At 36.8% G+C, this 22,057-nt stretch overlaps 1 protein-coding gene across 3 annotated transcripts in view; it reads left to right on the forward strand.

The window, feature by feature from the left end:
• The window catches only part of TRAPPC12 (trafficking protein particle complex subunit 12), a 50,483-nt gene that overhangs the window by 20,931 nt on the left and 7,495 nt on the right, over nt 1-22,057 (forward strand). For 2 of the 3 annotated variants that reach the window (XM_053972970.1, XM_053972968.1), the window contains exons 6-9: nt 3,642-3,754; nt 10,341-10,413; nt 14,147-14,220; nt 21,682-21,780. In XM_053972970.1, coding sequence (XP_053828945.1) covers nt 3,642-3,754; nt 10,341-10,413; nt 14,147-14,220; nt 21,682-21,780 — 359 coding nt within the window. Of the gene's footprint in view, nt 1-3,641; nt 3,755-10,340; nt 10,414-14,146; nt 14,221-14,961; nt 15,091-21,681; nt 21,781-22,057 lie in introns of those variants that run through there. The other variant, XM_053972971.1, reaches the window with a different exon arrangement.

Raw genomic sequence — 22,057 nt, forward strand, 5'->3', positions numbered from 1 at the left:
TTGGTGAACAGATCTCTTCACGTGCATTTTCTGTTACTGCCATATATTTCTTTTTGAGAAGTGTATGTAAATTGTATTACCACCTTATAAGTAGCACTTATTGAAAATTTTACCAAATCTAAGTAAAATTATATATTTTTTTTTTTTTAACCAGAAAATCAGTTTATTACTGTAGGAACTGAATTAGATACATTTCCCATACTTCATATAATTTAACTAAAAAGAAGTTTACTTCTAGACAGGAACGTATCTGAGAAAATGCACTTAACCAAAAATCTCAAGAGTTTTTAAGCAGTGTGTTTAAGGTCTATATTTGGATTGAGTGGCTTGAATAAGTGCTGCAGGTTTTTTATGAGCAATTTGCTCATCTGATTTGACCTGAAATTACACAATACTGTTTATATGGACTGATAAGAAAGCCTTACCAGTGATAAAAGGGTGTTTCTTTTCTCCTTTCCCCAGCTGTCGCATTTGTATGAGAGCACGTGTACAGTTCTGTCCTTTCTCCAAAATAAAAAAAAAGAAAACTCCTGCTATTCAGAAGGATTACAATGACTCTGAAGAAGAGGGCAGAAAGAATAGTGTTTCTGATATTTTAAATAAAGTTAGTAGCTTGCTTAATAAGCAAGAAGTAACAGACATTGATTGGATGGGTTTGCTGGATGTTTACAGTAAAATTTCTTCTGTTTATGTCATGAGTTTCAAAAAGAAAGAGAAGAAACAGATGCTAGAGTTTTAGATGCTCCTGTGAGAAATTGTAATTCAAATTCTGGTTTGAAAATTCTTTACAGTAACTAGCCTTACACCCCAAGCCAGCTTTCTTCTGGTTTTGTTTGAGACCTGTCACCACACTTGATGTAGTACTGAGGATCTCACTAGAATGTTTTTTGGTCACAAGCTATGAAGGAAATACTAAGCGATTGAGAAATAATACATCCATACAGTACATTTTGAAGTAATATAGTTCTGAATGCCAGTTACAACTGAGGATTTAGTTGTAATAGGAAATAAATCAGATTCTTATGGAGTCTAAGTTGACCTGGAGTTACATTCATCATTCTGACATCCTCTGACACCACTTCTGATGATGTACATTGTTAGTGGGTTGTTCTTTCCTCTCACGGGGGCTGTAGTAGAGTGGTTTCATTCAGCAATACATAAGATGAATACTTTACAAAATACAGAATTCAAAAAAACTGTAGCACAAAACTTTATGTAACTTTTATTAAAAATTGCTAAGTGAGATATTTCATCTGTGCTCCATTAAATACCTGTCTATTTGTATGTTAAGTTCTAGTACTAATTCAAGTTTTTTGTAAGAGTGTTTATTGAACTGACCTTTTGTTGCATTTTACAAGAGGATGTAAACATACAAACTTGTTCAGAATTGACAATGCTGCAACACAATCAGTAACCAAAATGTTGCTAAACCTTTAGTTTTTTTCATTTTTTTACATAATTTTCTTCCCCTTTTTTTACCTTTGCCTCAGAATTCCCATTGAGTGAAGCAGAAGGTGCATCATCAGTAAATTAAGACTATCTTATCCAAAAGAGCAGTACCAAACTAGCTGGTTTTAGGCATTGCTTTTTCTAACAGGATTACTGGAGTTTTTGGATTGTGGAGTTACTAGAACTTGTTCATTGGAGAGGGGGTAGAGATAGAACCAGCCAGAGTTCAGATTTGCTTCCATAGATTTGCAGTGCAGTTTGCAACATGTCCGCAAAGCAATCTTTCTCTGGTATTTTGGCACAGAATTTACTCTTAAATAATTTTCATCTTTCTTTTTGTTGTTGTTCGCTGCCTACACTGATTGTGAATCTTCTGTCATGCTTGGGACTGTTCAGAATACATACATTAAATATTGCACATCTTTTGTGACCGGTTGAATCAACTTCTACATGTCTCTTAATAGAACGTCAGAGGCAGTTTTATTTTCTTAATGTGTTTTCCACGTATGATGATGCATGAAGCTCGTGTGCATCCGTTACAGGAACACAGCAGTCAGGGAAGCCATCGGGAATAGTTAGCATCAGCAAAAGAGAATTTATGTGGACATAAGTGGCTTACTGTGAAGGTCATAATTAGTGAGTCTTGTGATTAAAATTTTGTCAACCTTTAAAAAAGTCTAGAGGCAGTGACTCATTTTGTATAGCATTTACCTCTTTGACATACAAGCCTGTTAAGAACAGGTGCAAAAATCTATTTAGAAAGCTCCTGAGTCCTGTTTTTGAGAAAAGATAAATCAAGAGGTAACTTGAGAGAGAAATCCCCTTAGAATATGTGTATAGCAAATGTACATATTAAAATATTAGAAATGTGGTGATGCCTTGGAGTGGCTACCTAAAACAGAGGCTAGACAAGATTAAGAGAATAAAAGTGGGTATTTATTGAAGGCCTTCAACAGGTGCACCTTGGGCATTCAAAAGCCTCTGAGGGGCTACACCCAAGATGGACAATGGTCACAAAGTTTTCACACAGTTATAAGTTTGGTTCATTTACATATCAGGGGTTAATCTCCAATTACAGCTTCCGGTAATGAAGTAATTCACTTTAAGTTTGGCCCTCCCAATTCACTGTTGTTTACATCTCTTGGGGCCTGAGATAATAAGGTGCCCATGAGTTTCAGGCCTAGAGAGGAATTGTTTTGTCTGACTGAAATGGGAGAACAGTAGCTGACAGGCTGTGGAGTTTTAGAGTTATACACTAAAGCAGTGCAGGATCTGAAAAATATAAAAGCTAAATCCTAAGGCATCGGTGGCATGGTATTTTGTAAGGCCTACATTCCCATTATGGCAGCTCTGCTTTGGTTTCAGTAGCGGTGTTTAGTTTATGTTTGGTATTGTTGTCTGTGTATCAGGATTATGCAGTTACCTGAAAGCAAGATGTTGCACACATTAGAGTTTGGGTGAACTCCTGAAACTGCCTGTGATATCAGCCAGGATGCCCATAAACACAGACAATGAGGTCTTTGGCAATACTGCTCCTACTAGTGGTAATTATAATAATTTAATAAAAACAACAATAAAAACAATAACAACAACAGCAGTGGTAATAGTAAGCTAGTATGAATTTCTTTTTCTCCCCAAATATTGCTTAAAATTCCCTATTCTTTGATGTTTTGAATGAACCAGAAATTTCATAAAAATATGCCAAGAGGTTTTTCATGCCCGGTTATATCTCTTTCACAAGCATTCTTTGAAGGCCAGTAATTTCATCTTATTTCTTCTACATTGGTTGTAAAATATACATAATTATTAAATGCTAGTAGTAATGTAACTGCAACTTAACTAAGCTTCATTTTTTAAATCCTTCATTTTAATTTAAGAAATTTTCAATGAAACATTGTATTTCCCAGTACAACTTGGTTTTGAAAATTTGAGTTAGATGCACCTTCTTCTTGCCTTCTTGAATATGGTTTACTTGTGTTTCCCTATTTAAAACGTTTTAAACATGTCACATGATATAGCTGAAAAGTTTCCTATTTTATCATCTTTCACATTTTTCATCAGTAGAAGAAAAAGATATGAAGGCAAAATGGATTTTGTGATGTAAGTGCTAATGAGAATACCTTTTTAGCATAGGCAAATCACAAACTGATCATTATAGCAAACACACTTAACAAAATTAATTGTGTTTCTAGGTTCCATGGTTCCTTTCTCCATGCGGATTTTGCATGCTGAGCTTCCTCAGTACCTAGGAAATCCTCAGGAATCACTTGACAGACTGCACAGTATGAAGATAATCTGCGCCAAGGTAACAAGCATTTCTAGGCACTAACGTTTCTTAATGTTTAAGAAATAAATTTTACTGTCCTTATAAAGAACATTAAGTTTCAATTATGACATTTTTTACTCCATCTTGATGCAAATAAGAAATCTGCTATTAAAAGTAATGAAGTGCCTCTCTTCCATTTTAAGAGAGATCCGTCTTTTCTCTGTGGTAGCTCTGGCTCAGTTGAGTAGAACAGAGGACAACTTTCATGCTTTTGCCAGACAAAATATGGCGCACAGTAAGCAGATGTGTTTAAGGGCAAGTAGGAGAGATTTCTTTCCTTCACTCAGCCATGTTCAGCTTGCTGAAAATAATTGTTAATGACCTTGATCCTTCAGAAATAGTCCAAATAATTGGTTTTAGAAACAACAGTCATTTAGGAATATAAATAAAACCTGCTGAGTTTGGTAGGGGTTTTTGTTTTGATTTGTCAAATGCTATAATAAAAAATTATGGCCTAAATTATAACATGGGATTTGTCAACGCTGAAATTGGAGTCATGGTGTTGTGAGCAGTAACTTTATCCATGAAAACCACCAACCCTGAACCATAAGCATTTATCCTTAAATGTTTTTTTTTCACAGAATTCTTTCCCAAGTAAGTCTAATGCACCAGTGACCATGAATTTTACAATGTGGTAAACTGTAGAAGAAATGCAACATTATTGCTTTATCTATGACACTTGAGAGTTCAAAACTGTACGTAAGATAGACACATGTGATTGCTTTTCATTTTCAGTATTCCTTGCAAGTTTCCTATATTTACTCCTTAAAATAACTTGGATAAGGGAAGTGGAGGGATTTGATAATTGCCAATTGTGTAGGTGTAATGGCATTAAGTGTATGAAATCAACTTTCTTCTAACACAGTAATATGTAGGAAAACCAAATGTTTACAGTAAAAAGCCTAGTTCTTTTTATTATGAGGGGAAAAAATGAATGGTTTTGGTAATAAGAGGTGAAAATGGCATTTTTTGTAAAGTTGGAAAGGATTGATTTGGAAACTGTTGAGAAATATATCTAATTTGGCCAAGAAATATACTTCTTAGCACTTGAAGACTGCTGTTACCTCTCATCTAATATCACTGGCCAGTTATTCTCACCAGTCCTCTTCTTCATAAACAGTCTTCAGTTTGAAGTAATTCTGTTCTAGGAAATGCCATACACCTCTATTGCAGGATTTCATGGTGCTTCTACTAACATTTGCCTGCCCCATTCTGCAGCTGATCAGCTGTTTCACATCTTGGGTTTATGCAGTCTGGTATTAAGTGCTTCACTGTTTGCCCTCAGTCATGAAGGTGTCACTGGGTTCCAAAACTGAACTGGTTTCTAAGTTCCTGAATCTTGTAACGAAGAGAGAAAACTGAATGTGAGTGAGGAGTGACTGCTGAGCAGGGCATCCATAAGCTATCTGGCAGACTTGATTGAAGTGGCCGTATCTCAGCCAGTGTGATCAGCCATGATTCTCTGCAGGTTAAAGATTGCTGGTCAGTAGAGGAATGAAATAAAAGGAAATTAACTCTGTCCCCACACACGCACTCCTTTGCAAGACCTTCAAGTCATCTACAGCTTTTGAGGTGGCTCTGCCTCTGGTGTTTTTCTACAAGTGCATATCCTTAGAATATATCCAGAGTTCAGAGGAAGCTTTTGAACTACACTGCAACATTTTGTTTGAACATGAACTAGGCTCGTTATTTGTTTAAATAAGGGAAATGGAATATGGTGGAGAAGATGAAATAGAAATAAAGGAGAGTTACAAAGTAATATATACATATTTCCCTGCCCATTAAGTTCTTGAAGAACGGGTCTCTTTACTCATGTTCTCAGTCCATCAATTGCTACTGACCAGGGTCACTGCAAATTCTGTGTTATCCCTTGTACCCTTGGAGAAAGCTGCTTTAAAGCTGGCTCTACATCTTTCACAGGCTCTTCTGAGGAGTCTCTTGTTCTCTGCACTTGGTGTTGGTGCAGAGGTTGTCAACCTCTTTGCCTCTGCCTTCCTATGTCTTGAGTTTGCAAGCTTTTCCCCTGTGGTAGTGTGTTCAATTGCAGCAAGACAACAATATCCCAATGGTCCTGACAGCTTCCTCTGAGGCAGGATATGATAGCCAGGACAAGCTATTGTCTGTGCTGATGGATGCTTCTTTTTAAAGTACAGTAGACAGATAACTACTAGCAAATAAAACATCCTTCTTGGAAATATTTCTGATCAATTATTCTATATACCTCATTCCAGATTACTTCATTTGTTTGCATTCATTTAAATACCTTAGGTTTTGGAGCAATTCAAGGACAACTGTAGAAAGAAGAGTGTGAAAAGGGACAGCTTGTAAAAATAATTGTGTTTTTAAAAGACAGTTGGAAATTGGTGTTAATTTAACAATTTGAAGTCAGGGCTGGCTGATAAAAAACATTGTTTATATATGTTCTGATTTTTGTGTAGAATGCTGTTTGTCTAACAATCTCGATCACAACTGGAATGTTCAAGAATATGGTTCTAATACTTACAAAAACTCATGGCATAACCAAGAAAATAACATAAAGTATGTACACTCATTAGTCTTAATATTTGTATGTGACACTTGGGAACTATTTGGATTATAACAGAATTAACTGGGGAGCTTTCAACCAAAAGCCTCTAGTGTTTTACCTCTCTATTTTAAAAAGTGGAAAAATAATCTTTGGTCATCCATATTTACAGAAGGGCATACGAATCATCATTATGTAAATGAGATGATCTTGGAGTCATAAAAGCTAGAAGAAAGAAAAGACCTATTAGCTCACTTAGTCTGTCTCTCTGCAATGCAAAGTTGTTTTGTAGTTTTTAATGAGCCAGCCTATGGTGCTGAGGCCACATCCCCTGGGAGGTTATTCCAGGCTAATGGTAGTGCATTCTGATCATAAGAAAATTCGTCTTTCTATTTCATTTCTCTTTCTTAATGAAAGGGTGAGGTTTTTTCCCTATCCCAATGCTTGCTTTTAATCTGCTAAATTCTTTATTGCTTTTTGTTGTATATATTCTACAGACACCTGTCAACTTTAGATTAACCATTCAATTTAAAGATGGAACGGTATTTATTTTGGTTACGTGGTCTTTACAGCTTCCATCTACTTATATATCTCTGGTACCTGAAGCAGGATTGGAGGTTGGGTGCAAAAATGTTATTTTAATTTTTCCTGAATATATGCTTCCATTTATGTTTTTTCCTGCAATAATGTTTTTTACCTTTTCCAGTATTCCTGCAAGTGTCTAATCAAGATCTGGTTAGATATTTTGCATCTTCTTCTACATGAACAACATTTGGGAAGGAAATTAGCTGCAGTGCCAAATGGGTGTTATAGGCTGGGAGAGGAGTCCAGCGAAATTGTTGCTGTCTCTGTGTTATTGCTGGTCTTCCCAACTTCAACTGCCTTAATGAGTTGTTGCACCTCTAAGTCCACCTTGAAATAAATGGTCTTTGAACAGCCAGGCAACAAGAGTAACAATAGTTACTTAAATCACAAAATTATTTGTTCTTTTCAAGTCTTCATTTAAAAACATAAGCATCATCACTTTAGTGCTAATAATGCTGAAGACATGCTAAAAAATGCTTAGCCGGAGACCAAATGTGAAAAGGACAACTAACTATCAGGCTAAATCTAAACTCCTCTTATTTTTAAGTACCTATGCTTCCCTAGATGCTTCAGGGAGAGCTCCTGGAAATTTACACATTTCATAGTATATTTCACTTTTAAACCCGAATCCCTCAACTGCCAGAGCCATACTGAGCTCTTCTACCAGGTGAGTGGAGCAGGGGCAAGTGGGTTAACACTCTTGCTTCCTAAAAAGGCCTCTGCAAGTGTTACCTCTGCAAAACTTGTCAAAAGTACTTTGTGCCATTTGCCCATCAGCCACAACTTCTGTAGTTCCACCACTCTCCTTCATGAGTAATAATGTTCCTCCCTGGCTCTTTCATACACACTTTTCCATATCTCCAGGCCTTCTGTTTTACTCACAAATTGCTGAACTTTTCAGTCTCTTAGGTTTGATTACTATAAGCTTCTAGTGGCGAAGGTGACATAAGTTTTCTGGTTTTCATACATCACTTCAGTCTAGAGAGTATTTGTCTTGACACCTTGTTTGTTAAGTTCATAGAAACTATGATGACCCTGTACCAATCTGAGTACTCAAAAAGCCAGAGTTCCAGAAGCACCAAAAAAGGCTTAATGGTAGTATGCATATATTAGGAATTCTGGCAATGATAGATACGGAATGATAGGAGAAGACTCGGTGAAACTAGCCAGTGAAACTAATTAGTGTGCATAACAATAAGGATTCAAAACGAGAAAAAATACAGGTCATATGTAAAATTGATTAATTAAATGGTAGAAGTGTTCAATCATATTTTTCTTCATTGTAGTAACATGAGTGGTTGGAGCTATGACATGTGATATTGCTAGAATAAACAGTTTGCCACCTAAATATTTCATATTGATTAAATGGAATAATTTACACGGAGAAGCTGTCAGAATCATTAATGTTACTATTAAACAATTGTTGGAAAATGGGGAAATACCAAAATACTGGAAAATTGCAGGTGATGTTTTTGTACTTAGGGGCAAAAAAGAGATAAATCTAGGGAATAAAATAATTAGCCTCAAATTATCATCAAGCTCTATTTTAATGATGTTGAGCTTGAGGTCACAGCTAGATATCCCCAAGTAATATCACAGAATGGTTAATGTAATACTCTAATTGTATGCTAATATGTAATTCTTCCTTTTTTGATTATGTTACTGAGAATGTTTTCAGAGAAGTCCATTGTCTTTTTAAACAAGACAGCATGTTGCCTTGATGAAGACCCCTCGTTGTGTTTATACCATTTAAAGAGTAGGAACTCTGGGCTTTACTGAACCTGAGAGGAAACCACTAGATATTTTGTAGGGGAAGAGAAAGATCAGGGTTTTTAGACCACAGAAAGTAGATTATAAAGTGGTTTGGATTTGTGGGAGACAAGAATGTGGGTTTTTTTCTGACAAGGTGTCTTATTATACACTAGGCATTTAACACTTCAGGTGGCACTTTGGTTTCTAAGTGATTTGTAGGTGGCTGCACTGCTTTTGAAAGTGGCACTGAGAGTCAGTCCTGCAGGCGTGCCACTGCCAGCTCATAAATTACTGTCAGCTAAGCTGCAGTATCTACTGGTGTATGCTCATAGCCTCTCAAAATCTGAGGTAAGGCAGCTCAGTGTAGCCCTTTGACCAAAGTTTACAGAAAACCATTATTACCTTGTATTTGTCATGGCCTAACAATTCTTACCGGGAAAATTGGCCTGGCTCAGCTTTCAGGTGGTAACTGTTCTACATTTGTTGTATGTCTCTCCTTGCTCTTAAGTTCTTTGTAACTGAATTTATGAACTTAACTTCAAAACTTCACTCTAGTGTGTGAAAAAGGCTTGGTATCTCATACAGCAATTTCTTCCAGCTTAATATGTCTAAAACTGGTGGCATGAGATTCCTTTCTGTAAGTGCAGATTATTTTGATTGGCTGTAAAAAACACCAACACACTTTCCATGGCCAGATTAATTCTATCAGTCTTCTTTTTTGAGGGCTTCCTGTTTTGATTTGAAGTGTACTTTGTTGGTTTAGGAAAAGACAATTACTGCTTATACTGCCAGAAATTGAAAGCTCTTCGTTTGGAAGTGCGCTCAGTCCCCAGAAGAGGCAGTGCCTTGTATTTCCTGTAACCACAGTGGCTGATTAAACAGCAAGTGGCCCTAATAGTTTTTTGAAGGAAATCTCAGGCATTATTCTACAACCAAGTTATACATCTGTAATAAGAAAAATGGAGAATATATATAATTTTCCAATTCCCACATATAAAATATGTGGGAATTGGAAAATTAATTTGGAAAATTGTAATGGAATTAGGAAAAGGAAAGTTGACTTGTGTTTCAAATGGAGCCTTGCATGCATACTTTAAAAGTACTTCGAACACAGGCTTCATTAAGTATACATTCCATTCTCCCAATAAAACAACAAATGTTGTTCATTTCATTCCCTCAACAATTTACATAATTTAAAATCTACAATAAATTTAAAAAAGCAATAAACCCCAAAGTTTGAGAAGGAAATTGTAATAAGACTTAAGAGGAATACTTCATTAAAGACCAAAACATGGAACTAAAGAAACTAAAGCCCATACTTAGGGTGAGGAAGTCAGGAGGCTGTGGCCTTCTCTGAAAAAAATCAGTTTTGACTTTCATAGTGGTAATTTTATTTAATGTTCATTCTCTGGTGGAGCATATTTCCTGTTCTACTTAACAAAATGTGTATGACCCTAGAGTGTGCTGACATTTATTGTTCTGTAAGTATCATAATTTAAACTCTAACATCCTTCTAGAGTATGATGACTTTCTTACTTTGTGCAATTGAACTAGCTATGGTAATAACCAGTAATTTTGAACTGTACCTAGGTGAAGCATTCCTGCATGAATTGGTTTACACAGAGACTGTCCATTGTAGATAATTTGTATTAAATATATAGTGCTGTTTAAACTCATGTTGCTACTTTAAAAAAATTACTACAGATACTAGAAAATTTGGAACAAGGCTTAGCTGAAGATGGAAGTATGACTAACATTACACAGGAGAACAGACAAGGTAGGTATTAAACATTTTTTTCACAGACACTGTGTTTTTATTGCTTATCTAAGTATGCCAGAAGTTTTCACAAGACTGCCCCAGACTGGTTAAAACTGTAGTTTTCTAATCTTATAGCCTACTCAGCCCCTGAAATGATACACCTTGTACTACTTTTTGCTGAATTAATTTTACAGTTTTGCCCTTGATCTAACTTGTGCAATAAATCAATTCTTTTTCTTACTTCAGAGAAACAACATGGCTGTTATCCTTTAGTGATGAATATATAAGTGTTTTGCTATTGCAGCTAGATAGGTGTTTCATCCTTTGGTCTTGGCTGACTGACTCCTCTCAAACTTCATGTCTGCTATCCACTCAGTTTTTTCAGATTGAGCTACCACCATACAGTGGCTACTCTGGCTTAGGGTGCTGCTGCACATATGGCTGAGTCTCTGTGTAACTGCATGGTACTTAGACTCCTGAAATACCTAAGGCACTCTTTAGAATAATATTTAGATTATATTGAGATACGTCATCATTTTCATGATTGTATATCCAATTATGTTTTCTCCTGTTCCTTCTATCTTAGTGATGTTGCTTCAATAGCATAGGGCAAATTACTGCACAAAAAAGGGTGCTCAGGACAAGCTTTTTTTTTTTTTTTTTTAACAGAATTTATACTTATGAGGTCATTTGAGTGTACTTGAAAATTAGACAAGAGGAGACATTTTAGGCATTGCTATGGATTGTATGGACCCCTTGTGATGCCCAGCAAGTTCAAAATGCAAGTTCAAAAACCAAGAAAAAAAAAAAAAGCTTCCACCTTTAGCTAACAGTCTAAGGAATGTTACCAAGTTCTTTCTAAGAGACCATTCACACAGAGCCCATGGAAAGTATAAGTCTGGCTCTGAGATAGAAGAAGCTGGATAGAGTTAATAGCAGAAAAAATTTATAAATAATTCCTTAAAACTGTCTGTATGGAAGGATGCAGACCTGTTTGAACCTTTTTTCTACCTGGTCTTCAGTTTGACTGGATGTGAAAGTTGCTTTAAAATATCACTGTACCTGACTTGATATGCCTTCTGAATGCATCCTAAAAACACAAACACATGTGAGCAGCATATATCATAAAGATGTTTGTACATATAGTCAAAAGAATACATTTACTACTCTTCTCAAAAAGTTTAGGAAAAATTGAAATAATCTTACATTCAAGTTAGACACAGCACTTCATGAGTTTCTGTTCTTTTCTCTTGTATCTAATAATTCTTTTTGCTTCTTTTCACTTACTTACTTTTCCCTGTTAGCATTTTCTGGCAGAATTTTCATCCTTATCTCCACATCTTTTGTTTCTTAAAACTTCAAAACCAAGGTGTAGATGCCTCTTTAAGGTACAAGGACTTTTTACAAGCTGTATCATAATCCTGTGTCCTGCAGTCTGCTTCACTCATGAGTTACTGGCTCCTTGTTTTTCCCCTCTGCTTTAGAGCTCAGATGGGCTCAGAAGGAGACATAGTTAGAAAAGGAGCAGCTAGTAGTTATCAAGGGACATGGCTGCAGAGAATTTGGAGCGATGTTTATATGTCTACTGTGCAGCTGCCTCTAGGTTTAAGACTGCCAAAAAGCCCACGGGACATTTGCAGAGGCTGTTGACTGCTGTTCTCTGTGGAGGTCAGCCAGGTCTGCTCCCTCTGCTTTGTCTCTGCATTTGGAGCTCCAGGAGGCCAATAATGGGTTTGCTTTTTTCATTTGAGACTTGCTGAAGCAAACCTTATTAACTTCATGTGAAGACAGCCCTCATTCATTATGGGGATTATACTTAGCATGTAATTTCCATGCTACTGATGTAAGAAGGTGCAACACCAATCAACTTAACATGTGCATCTCTAGCCTAGAACAGAGCACCTCATTTGCCAGTTTTTCAGCAGGCACAGAGATTTAGCATTGCACCACTTGCCTGGTAACACATTCTGTAAGATGCCTATTTTGTAACTTCACAGTGCCTATGGAAATGAATGGCAGTGTGGAGTACAGAGCCCATGATGAAATCAAGGAAAAGCAAATGCTTTAGAGTGGAAGTATGGCTGCATGGACCTCCAAATAGTGTTTCAGGCATCTCACTAAAACACAGTGATCTGCTGTTGGGTTTTGGTTTTGTTTACTGCTTTGCGGGTTTTTTAACCCCTTTCTGACAGTGCTAAGAAGGCTCATCACAGAGAGCTACAGAATTTCCAGACCAGGTTCCTGTTCAGTTTATAGCACAAGCTGAAGACATCTGGTTTGCCTGCTTTACAATCCTTTTTTGACAACTGTAGCTGGTGCTATTTGATTGTTAACATGAAATGTGGATTTCTCCAGTGTAGGAATCAACATCTAGTTTGTTGTCACCTAAGTCCTAAAAAACTGAATGTGGTTACCAAACTATGAGAATGTGCAAAAAAAAAAGAGATATTTACTTAAGTGAAATTATGAAGAGCAGTTATTTAATTATCTTTGGATTTTACAGATAGCCCCAAGGAAAGAAAAAAAGGAAATGTGTCATGAAGTATCAGTTCATGGTTTACAGTATTGTCTCTATTAGTAGCACTAGGGATGTGTGGTCACGGGGGAATTTCTAAAACAAAAGCTAGGAGTAATGAATGATTGTAAGGTATAGTGGATGATATACTGGGTTCAGTCTTGGACCCTACATTATAACCCTCTTTTTGACCAAGATAATTTGCAAATATTCATGGGTTGGATTTTTTTCATTTTCTTATTGAAGAGGATGGAAGGAGTTTTTTAGGAACGGTGATAGACATTTCACCAAGTTCTTCTTATTTGTAATGATTTCTTTGTGTGCTGAAAGAATTATCTGTGTAATCTGCAATGCTTTCATCAGTGACTACATTAATGATACAAATGAGTGGTCTCAGTTACACAGTTTTATTGAAATAGCCTCTTCTCCCTTCCCCCACTCTCTTTCAAATCATTACAGTGACCTTGACAGCTGATTGACTGAGATACATGTATTTTTTAAATGTACTAAATGAATGGTACTAATATTTATTTTTGAGGATTAGAGAAATATTTCTAGCATTGATCTACGGTACAGTAACACGAGGGAAAATAAGGGTCTGTGTGAACTGTTCTCTTACAACATCAGGAGTCTGTCTGCAATGCAAGAGGGAGAAATCTGCTGCAGCTTTTAATGCCTGCAAGCTAATATTCTCTCAAGGAGAACAGGGAAAGCAGACAAGCTTGGCAGATTTTTTTCAGCCTATCTCTCAGCCAGAGGCAAGCACAAACAGTCCCAGACTCAGACATTTCTCACTCTGCATGTTTTGGCTCTTAAATGACATTCTAGCTATGTTTGATTTTTTAATTCATCACCTTTAATGCTGTAGATTACATGTTTTTAAACTGTTGCTCATTATCACTTGAATCCTTTTATGCACCTTTTGTTCTGATGTTGGAAAATGTGTGGCTTTTTTTGGTGTTTAATATTTGGCCTGAGCTGAGAGCCGAGTGACTGTATATTGCTCTGCATTGTTGCTTTGTGTATGGTACCCAGAGCTGCTTGAGCAATTCCCTTGGAGAGATGCAGAATTCTCTGATGCTGCAGCAGGGCTGAGGATTAAAAATTCTAGGCTAAAACCCAGTGGTGTTAACGAGGGGGACCTTTCAAAATCATAATTCATAGGACCAATAATTGATGGCAAGAAAGAACCTCTAATTTATTTGTGCAAATTCACAAGCTGCTCTTATTTTGCAGCCTCTGTTCAGCTGTGGAGGTCACGTCTGGGCCGGGTGATGTACTCCATGGCAAACTGTCTGCTAATGATGAAGGTACGTGGGTGGCAGAACTGCAGAGGTACCGTATATTCCAGAATAGAATGTCAGAGAAAATGCAAGTGAATTACTGGTGCAGAGATAAGGGAAGACTACCTGACAGTACATTAAGGTTTTGCTTAGTGAAGAATTAATTAGGCTTAATAATGTCTTACTTAATAGATAGCTATTTGCAGTAATGTTCTTTGGGAACATATCTGTACTTATTTCTCCCCAAATCATCCTAGAGAACATGCAATAACAATACAGAATTTGCATTTTTAAATTGAATTTTTCAAACACTTAACTAAATGCTCTAATTAAAAGCAATTATGTGCTCTGCCTTTTTCAAACTGTGCACTAGGAATGTTGCTCTGTTTGTGAGGTTTAATAACACTGTAACTTTTGTATCTGATAGAGATCCGAAACATCTAAATACATCCTCCCTTGTCAACTGATCTCAGTTGTAATATGTTTTCTTTCAAGTTTAAATCCTCACTAGTGGATAGGGGCAGAAAAGAAAGCAATAAAAGCAAAAGTGACTAGCTGTCACTGCTGGGGTTTTCTGCCTTGATTTCTCCTTACATTTTTTAACCAATTGTACTCTGTTTGGTGCAACACTCTTAGCTTCTCCTTGTATTCAGGAAGTAGAAATAAAACAACTTCTGCCGATCATGTGGTCAGGAAAACAGGGGTGTCGCCATTTTTGCAGCAAACTGATGTTACCCTGAGCCTAACTGTACTCTATAAATGAATTAGCAGCAACAGCCTTGGAGCAGGGATGTCAGCAGTGGAATCTTCACAGGCCAAGATTTGCACTCCAGGCTCCCTGCACTTCGATTACCCATGCCAGACCTTATCCTCTGATGTTTACTGAGCTACTTTCCAAACAAGGCTCCATTCTTAATATTACAATACCTCAAAAAAGTATGGTTTGTTTTTTTTTTTTTTTTTTAATAGCTATCTATACAGCTTTACTTGAAATGGAATACTCTTGTAGTGGGAATTAGGGGAAACACACATTTATTTTCATGATTATATTGTAATAAGAACATTTCTGTCTTGCACAGAAATAATTGTTCATTAAAACAATTTGTCTTTTGAAGTAGGTACGTGACATAGGCTCATTTTTTAAAACATTCTCTTTTTCAGTAAACAGGTGAAGAAAAGCATGAGCTGCTATCCCAAACAAAGTAGAATATATAAATAAAAAAATACTGGTATATATTTTCAAAGAGTTCACTTTACTTCTTGCTGTGAATTCTTTTTTAACTCTTATGTTTTTCATGTGTACACACAAATCTACATGCACGCACAGTTCTCACCTTCCTCTGGTTTGATCTTGTTAGTGCTATTTTTTTTTTTTTTTTGGAGAAACAGAAATATATTTGTGAATACCAGTTATCATCTTTTTGGAAATGATATTTCAGAAATACGGCAGCTCAGATACTTCTTAAAACCTGTTGTATTTAGGAACTATTCTCACAGCTGTTAAAGTAGAAATTTATGGTTCACAATAACTTCTAAATTACCACAATTGCATGTTAATGCATAATTACTTCCATCTGAAATTTGCATTTCAGTGCATTGACTATAGGGTATTTGTGAGTCTTTCAGTTTTCAGGAATATCCCCAGACCCTTCTAAGATGCAGCACTCCTGTAGTCATCTCCATCTTCCAGAGCATTCAGCATGAATCTATTCAGATTAGTTTTAAACACACTTTTGTAAGTTCTCCCATGAACAATTATATTAATTTAACACAATTACACTCTTTTTTGCTATTGTATCGCATACTTTAAAAACTGCATTTTTTTATTCGAGTGTTTCAAGTGTATGTAATATAAGAAAAAACTATTTCATTCTCCAAGTCAGCGCCATCTATTGCCATCTAGTGACTATTTACAATATTGCAACACTGTGCTTGATTCCCCAGGTACTGTTAGGTGATGGAATACCTTGGGCAAGTATTTGATGATGATAATAGTAATAATAATAATAATGTATTAAAGTAAAACTGTGTGACTTTGGTATGAAAAAAACCCGAAACATATTGTCTTACTTTTACTGACCTCTTTCTTTTGCCAAAAAAAACTACAGTAGTATTTAACAGAGAATAATCATGTCAGGATTGACACTTGAAAAATTTTTAAAATCCACTTTGATTAGATGTTGGCCCTACAACTATTTAAATCTAGGTTCATTATCCTCAATTCTTAATTAGGTTTATTTCATGTCCTATCTTTCCTGCATTACTTACCTGAATCAAAGAATTCTGTTTACATAGTACAATGATTTTTGCCTTTTTAAATATGCCTCATTTGTTTCATAGTTAAATTTCGAGATGGTGAGGTATCTTATTTTGGGGTAGAGAGTGAAAGCAAAGTGGTTCACTCAGACACAGGAAATGAGTCATGTCTCCTACACGCTGGGAATATCTTTCCTAGGTACTGAACTCTGCCTGCTGTGTCCCTTTATCCATGTGACCAGTGACAGTTTGGTAGTAGTTCAAGGCAGTCTTTCTTTCCTGTTCATCTCCCTTTCTTTGTATAACCTTTCTTAAATGGGTTCTACCTTCTTTCTGTGCACCACTGTTGGACTTAACCAAATGACAAAAAAATAGTGGATCCCAGTTGTATCAACTGATATCAAACAGCTTTCCTGTTTCCTGTAAACAAGGGGAAACTTCAGGGAGTATGGACATACAGCAGGAGGAGAAGGGGAAACCATATAACCTCTCACTGTAGACTTCCATTTACAAGAACTGTGGGCTTATGTCACATGAAAGCATATCCTGAATATAGCAGCATGAGGGGAATATTAATTTAACATACAGCTGATGATGTGCATTGTTTCATTTCAGAAGTCTATCTGCAAAATGCTTGTCACTTTACTAAATCACCATGGAAGTGTCTTAAAAACTTTTTAAGTTCTTTTCATCTGAGCTAAAATCACTTTTGACATTATCTTACCAGATTTTTCACTCTCTAAGGAATAAACACTTAAGTATTTTCCATATATATTATAAATGCACTCTAATTAAAGGCACATTTTGTGCTTTTTAGTTTTCTTCAGTGTTGTGTTAGCTTTTGTAGAACTTGGCCTTCATAAAACAAAAGCATTAGAATTTATTTTAATCTGGATATAATACAACTAAAATGGTACCAAGAAGGAGGTAACAGCTTGTGCTAGTGACACAAGGGAATGATGCCTGAGGACTTTGGTTCCTGTATGATTTAAAGGAGAAAGTCTTTTGCCTGAATGCTGCAGTACAGCTCTTTGGATTCATAGCACTGTGAACCTCTGCTTTCATAACCCTTCCACAAATGCACTAAATAGAGAGGAAGGATAAGTTATCCCTGTCCTCTCTCCCCAAAACAAAGTATTTATGAACTATCTACTCCTTGTAACTAAGATTTTTAGTCTAAGGTTTCTTGAACTTACTCTCAGCATTCTACACATCATGGTCATTTATGCTTATTTCTAATTAAGTACTTAAAGGTGGTGATGAAGGAAATATGAAAATGTGTAATGCAGTAACCATGAAGGGAAGTACAGTTATACTATGGTGCATTAGAAAAAACATACTCCAGCAAGTAGGTCCAGTGGCTTACTAGAACTATTTTATACTATTTTCTATTATTATATACTATTATATTTTATAATAATGTGTTATTATTATATACTATTTACTATTATTAGACTATTTACTATTTTATAGTATTTACTAGTATACGTAATGTTAGCCACAAATTTCCATAATAAAAGAGGTATTGAGTTATAAAACAATAGGCCAATTCTCTTTCATATCCTAAATAGTGTAACTTCAGACCTTCTTTTGGGATTTTTTTAGAAAGGTGTGGAAAACTGGAAGGCTCTTAATCTTTTTAAATTAAAAACCATGACAATATGTCAGCCCCATCTCTAAGTCTTAAGCTGTAAGTCACAAGCTGTAGTCATTGGGGTTTTTACTGGCAATACTTAATATGTTTTACTCCTCACAGCCACACCTTGTATGAACCAAGATTTCACTTCTCAGAGGTGTTGTGTATTTATCATTCCATCAGACAATCTTTGGTGTATTATGTCACATTAGCAAAACTGTGAAGACAACAGTCTTTAGTAAGTGAGACCAAATATCATCTATTTTACCATGTGCTCTATCAGAAGGAACTGTCAGATAAGATGCCTCTGTAACTCGCCACAGAATAGTATCATTCTCTGTCACATGTAGGATATTCAAGAAATCTCCTAGTGCTTTCATCATAGTGTGGGGAGAATAATAAATGCATATTAAACCCACTGAGGGATCCACGGGTGACCACAGAATGAGGTTGTATTTAGAAGTGAGCCTAGATATGATGATGTTTCACAGTTTGATCCTGAGGACATCCTTGCTTGTGCCTTTGGACATATATAATTTAGTCTCTTGTCATTCCCTAGAAGATATGGGTCCTATTCCTGACAGATGCTGCATGGCATGTGGGTAAGCACAGATGTGAGGTGCTGTGCTGCTGTATGGAAAGAGGGTACAGTGACCACCAACAGAGTGCATAGACTCTTAATGTTCACCTCTAGTCTCACATTTCAGGAGCTGTGTGTTTATGTACTTGTAATGCATATGGTGTTGGAGATAAGGATAAAGTGTGCAGAAAAGGAGGAGGGTTTCTTTGCCTGTCTAGGCCAAATCTATGAAGCCTCTGCAGCATGGGTCTCTAAGGCTGGCTGCTGTGATGGTGCAAACACTGCCCACTCAGGCAGCTTCTTGTGGCTGAGGCTTTTCTGCAGTCAGTTAATGCTAAAGCTGTAAACTAAGCTGGCAGAAGCACTTTTTTATCAGCTTGTTGCATGGTCTCCTGGGAGTTGTTTCTGCATCAATTTGGGGATGGGACTGCAGAGCCCCAATCCCTCATGGTTGTGCTGTGCATTTTTGTTGTGTAGCCAGAGCCTTAGAGTGTGCACAAGAGCGAGCACTGTGTAAGGGGCAGCTTTAGACCACAGAATTTGATAAAAGAAAATTATTTCTCTAGTGACCACATTTGATGCTTGAAAGGATAAAAATCACAGTCATAGACAGTCCTTCAGATTTAGTAGATTATACTCTTGGAAGAATTAATAGGTACTACAGTCATGACTGGGGTTCCTCTAAAGAGCTAGATTAATGGGTCCCTATTCCAAGTTTTTTTATGAGTGCCTAACACAGTCATACTCCATGATCAAGTAAGTCCTGTACTGAGAGCCATTACAATGAAAATTGAAGTTTTCCTAAATCATAAATTTGTGAGAAGTTATGGTTGCTTTAATTTCATCACATTTGAGTTGTGAATGATAAATGTCAGCAGCAGTTAAATAAATATACTTGTGTATGTGGCATGTTGGTTTTCCTCTGAACTCTTTTTATTACCAGTAAAAAGTGTGAATTTGTCATGGCACATTAGAATTGTAATAAACTCTAAATGTTAATAACTAATTGTTCAGAATTCATCATTATACTCACAGTATACAAGTTGTTTGCAAAAGAAAGGTCCTGCAGAGGGCTTTCCTTTTTCCTTTTTTTCTTCCTCCTACTAGTACAGGACATGTAATTTCTCTCATATACAGATCAGACTCCAAAGACTAATCTTGACTTTTTGTTTGTATGAAACAATATGTTTCAAATAGAGTGGTTTGGGTCAGAACAGACCTTTAAAGGTCATCTAGTCTAACCTACCCCTGCCATGCACTGGGACCTCTTGAACTGGATTGGGTTACTGAGAGCACCAACCAATCTGACCTGGAATGTTTCCAGGGATGGAGCATGCTCCATATCTCTCGGTAACCCCTTCTAGTGTTTCATTGCCCTCATTGTAGAAAATTAATTCCTATAATCTAGTCTAAATCAACCCTCTTTTAGTTTAGAACCATTACCCCTTGTCCTATCACAACAGGCCCTGATATATAAGCCCATTTTAGATACTGAAAGGCTATAATGAGGTCTCCCCAGAGCCTTTTCTTTTCCAGGCTAAACAACCCCAACTCTTCAGCCTTCCTTCTTGAGAAATGTTCCGGCCCACTGACCATTTTTGTTGTCCTCCTCTGGACCTGCTCCAATATGTTCATGTGTTTCCTGTGCTGAGGACTTCAGAACTAGATACAGGATTTACTCTTTTTAAGTGCATCCTCAGGAAAAGAAATTCATTACGCGTGGGGAACATTGCTTCCTCAAACCAAGCAGGAGATGAAGAAAAACAACCTTTCCTAGTAGCTGTGATCACATTAGGGACAAGTTAAATGAGTACTGTAATTTGACTAAGACTAATGGTAGGACAGAGAGTATCCCAAGATGTCTGTGTAGTTTTTTAAGATTATTCTCCATTGTCCTTTGCTTTCTAATGCCCACCACAATTCTTGTATTAAGTTGAAGGACAAGATTGTTGGGAAGCACTAATGTGTTACAGCAGAGAGAGTCCTCTGCCTTTGCTTGGCCTGACCTTTGTAAGCGAAGGCTGGTGCTCTCTGCCTCTGCTCACGTTTCTCCAAGCTGCAGCAACTGAGGCTGGTACAGCCCTGGGCCAGTAGATGTTCCTACAGCTACAGCCAGTCTCAGCACAGAGCATGGGCAGTGCCTCTCACCTCTGCCTGCCAAGCCATATGGCCAGGCTCTGAAAATCATGTCCTGTCAAGTTCCTTGAGTTACTGCAGTTCAGCCATGAAACAGCTGAACTGCAGGAACCAGTCACATGGGAATTTCTTTCCAGTGGGAAATGGAACCCATTTGTTTAATGTTCTGTCACTGATCCTTAGCTGGAGGCTATACTGGCATTCCATCTTGAGCAGGCATATCTCAACGCTGCCCCCTGCCAGCACGGCCTTTGTGCAGATGTGGTGTCCCTTGCAAAGCTTTTTGGAGATCAGAACCAGTCCTCCCCTCACTTAGTTTTAGCCCAAATACGTTTTCTATTTAGATTACCTGCTTTTACACAGGAAGAAATTCAATTCAGGTGAAGGAAGGGAAAATATCCTGTTCCCCTTGATAGTAGTGCTAGTTTGTCATCTGAAGATGTGCAGGAATTGCACTTTCTGTCGTGTGATGTTTTTCACAAGAGCATGTGCCCAGGCACTTCACAAAGCTTTGGAATATAGTTTGTTAAACAATGTAAATTATACACACATTTGGAACATGAGACACTTCCCAAGTATGTATACTCCAGTCATGCCAAAGGTGCTTGACTTTCATCCTAAATCATAATCTAAGATGAAGAATGTTCAGAGTTTTAGTTTGTGGCATTTAGCTACAAAAAGAATATGATCCTCTTTAAAGAAAAAAAAAAAAAAAGATCCCCTGCATATCACTAGTGCCTAGAGTGATTGATAGAAATTCTGTCCCCCTGACAAGCTGCAAATACTTTAATTCTGTTGGAATATGTCTTTACAAAGAAGGTGACACAAAGGCTGAAGTATTCTGAAGTTAAATACCTGATTGTATGCTTTCCACTCTTAGGACTACGTGCTGGCTGTAGATGCTTACCACTCTGTCATCAAATATTACCCACAGCAAGAGCCTCAGTTGCTGAGTGGAATTGGAAGGATTTTTCTTCAGGTATGCATTTTATTCTAAATTTGCTAGGTAATACTGCTGTTGATAGCTATGTAGAGAATAATCATTGCATTTAAAACTGTAAAAAAAACTGTAGCTGTTTTTGTAGGGCACATGTCAAATTGTAGAGGCAGTGCTCAAAACAAAAACCCTTCTACCATGTCATATTAGATACAATTAGGAAATATGAAGCACCTATAGTATGTAAAGTACATTAGCAAACAAATACCATGCTGTAGAAAGTTATGCTAGTATTTTATTCAAAAAGTGACATTTTGTT

The sequence above is a fragment of the Vidua macroura genome, chromosome 3 (genome assembly GCF_024509145.1).
Source record: "Vidua macroura isolate BioBank_ID:100142 chromosome 3, ASM2450914v1, whole genome shotgun sequence".
Taxonomy (NCBI): Eukaryota; Metazoa; Chordata; class Aves; order Passeriformes; family Viduidae; genus Vidua; species Vidua macroura.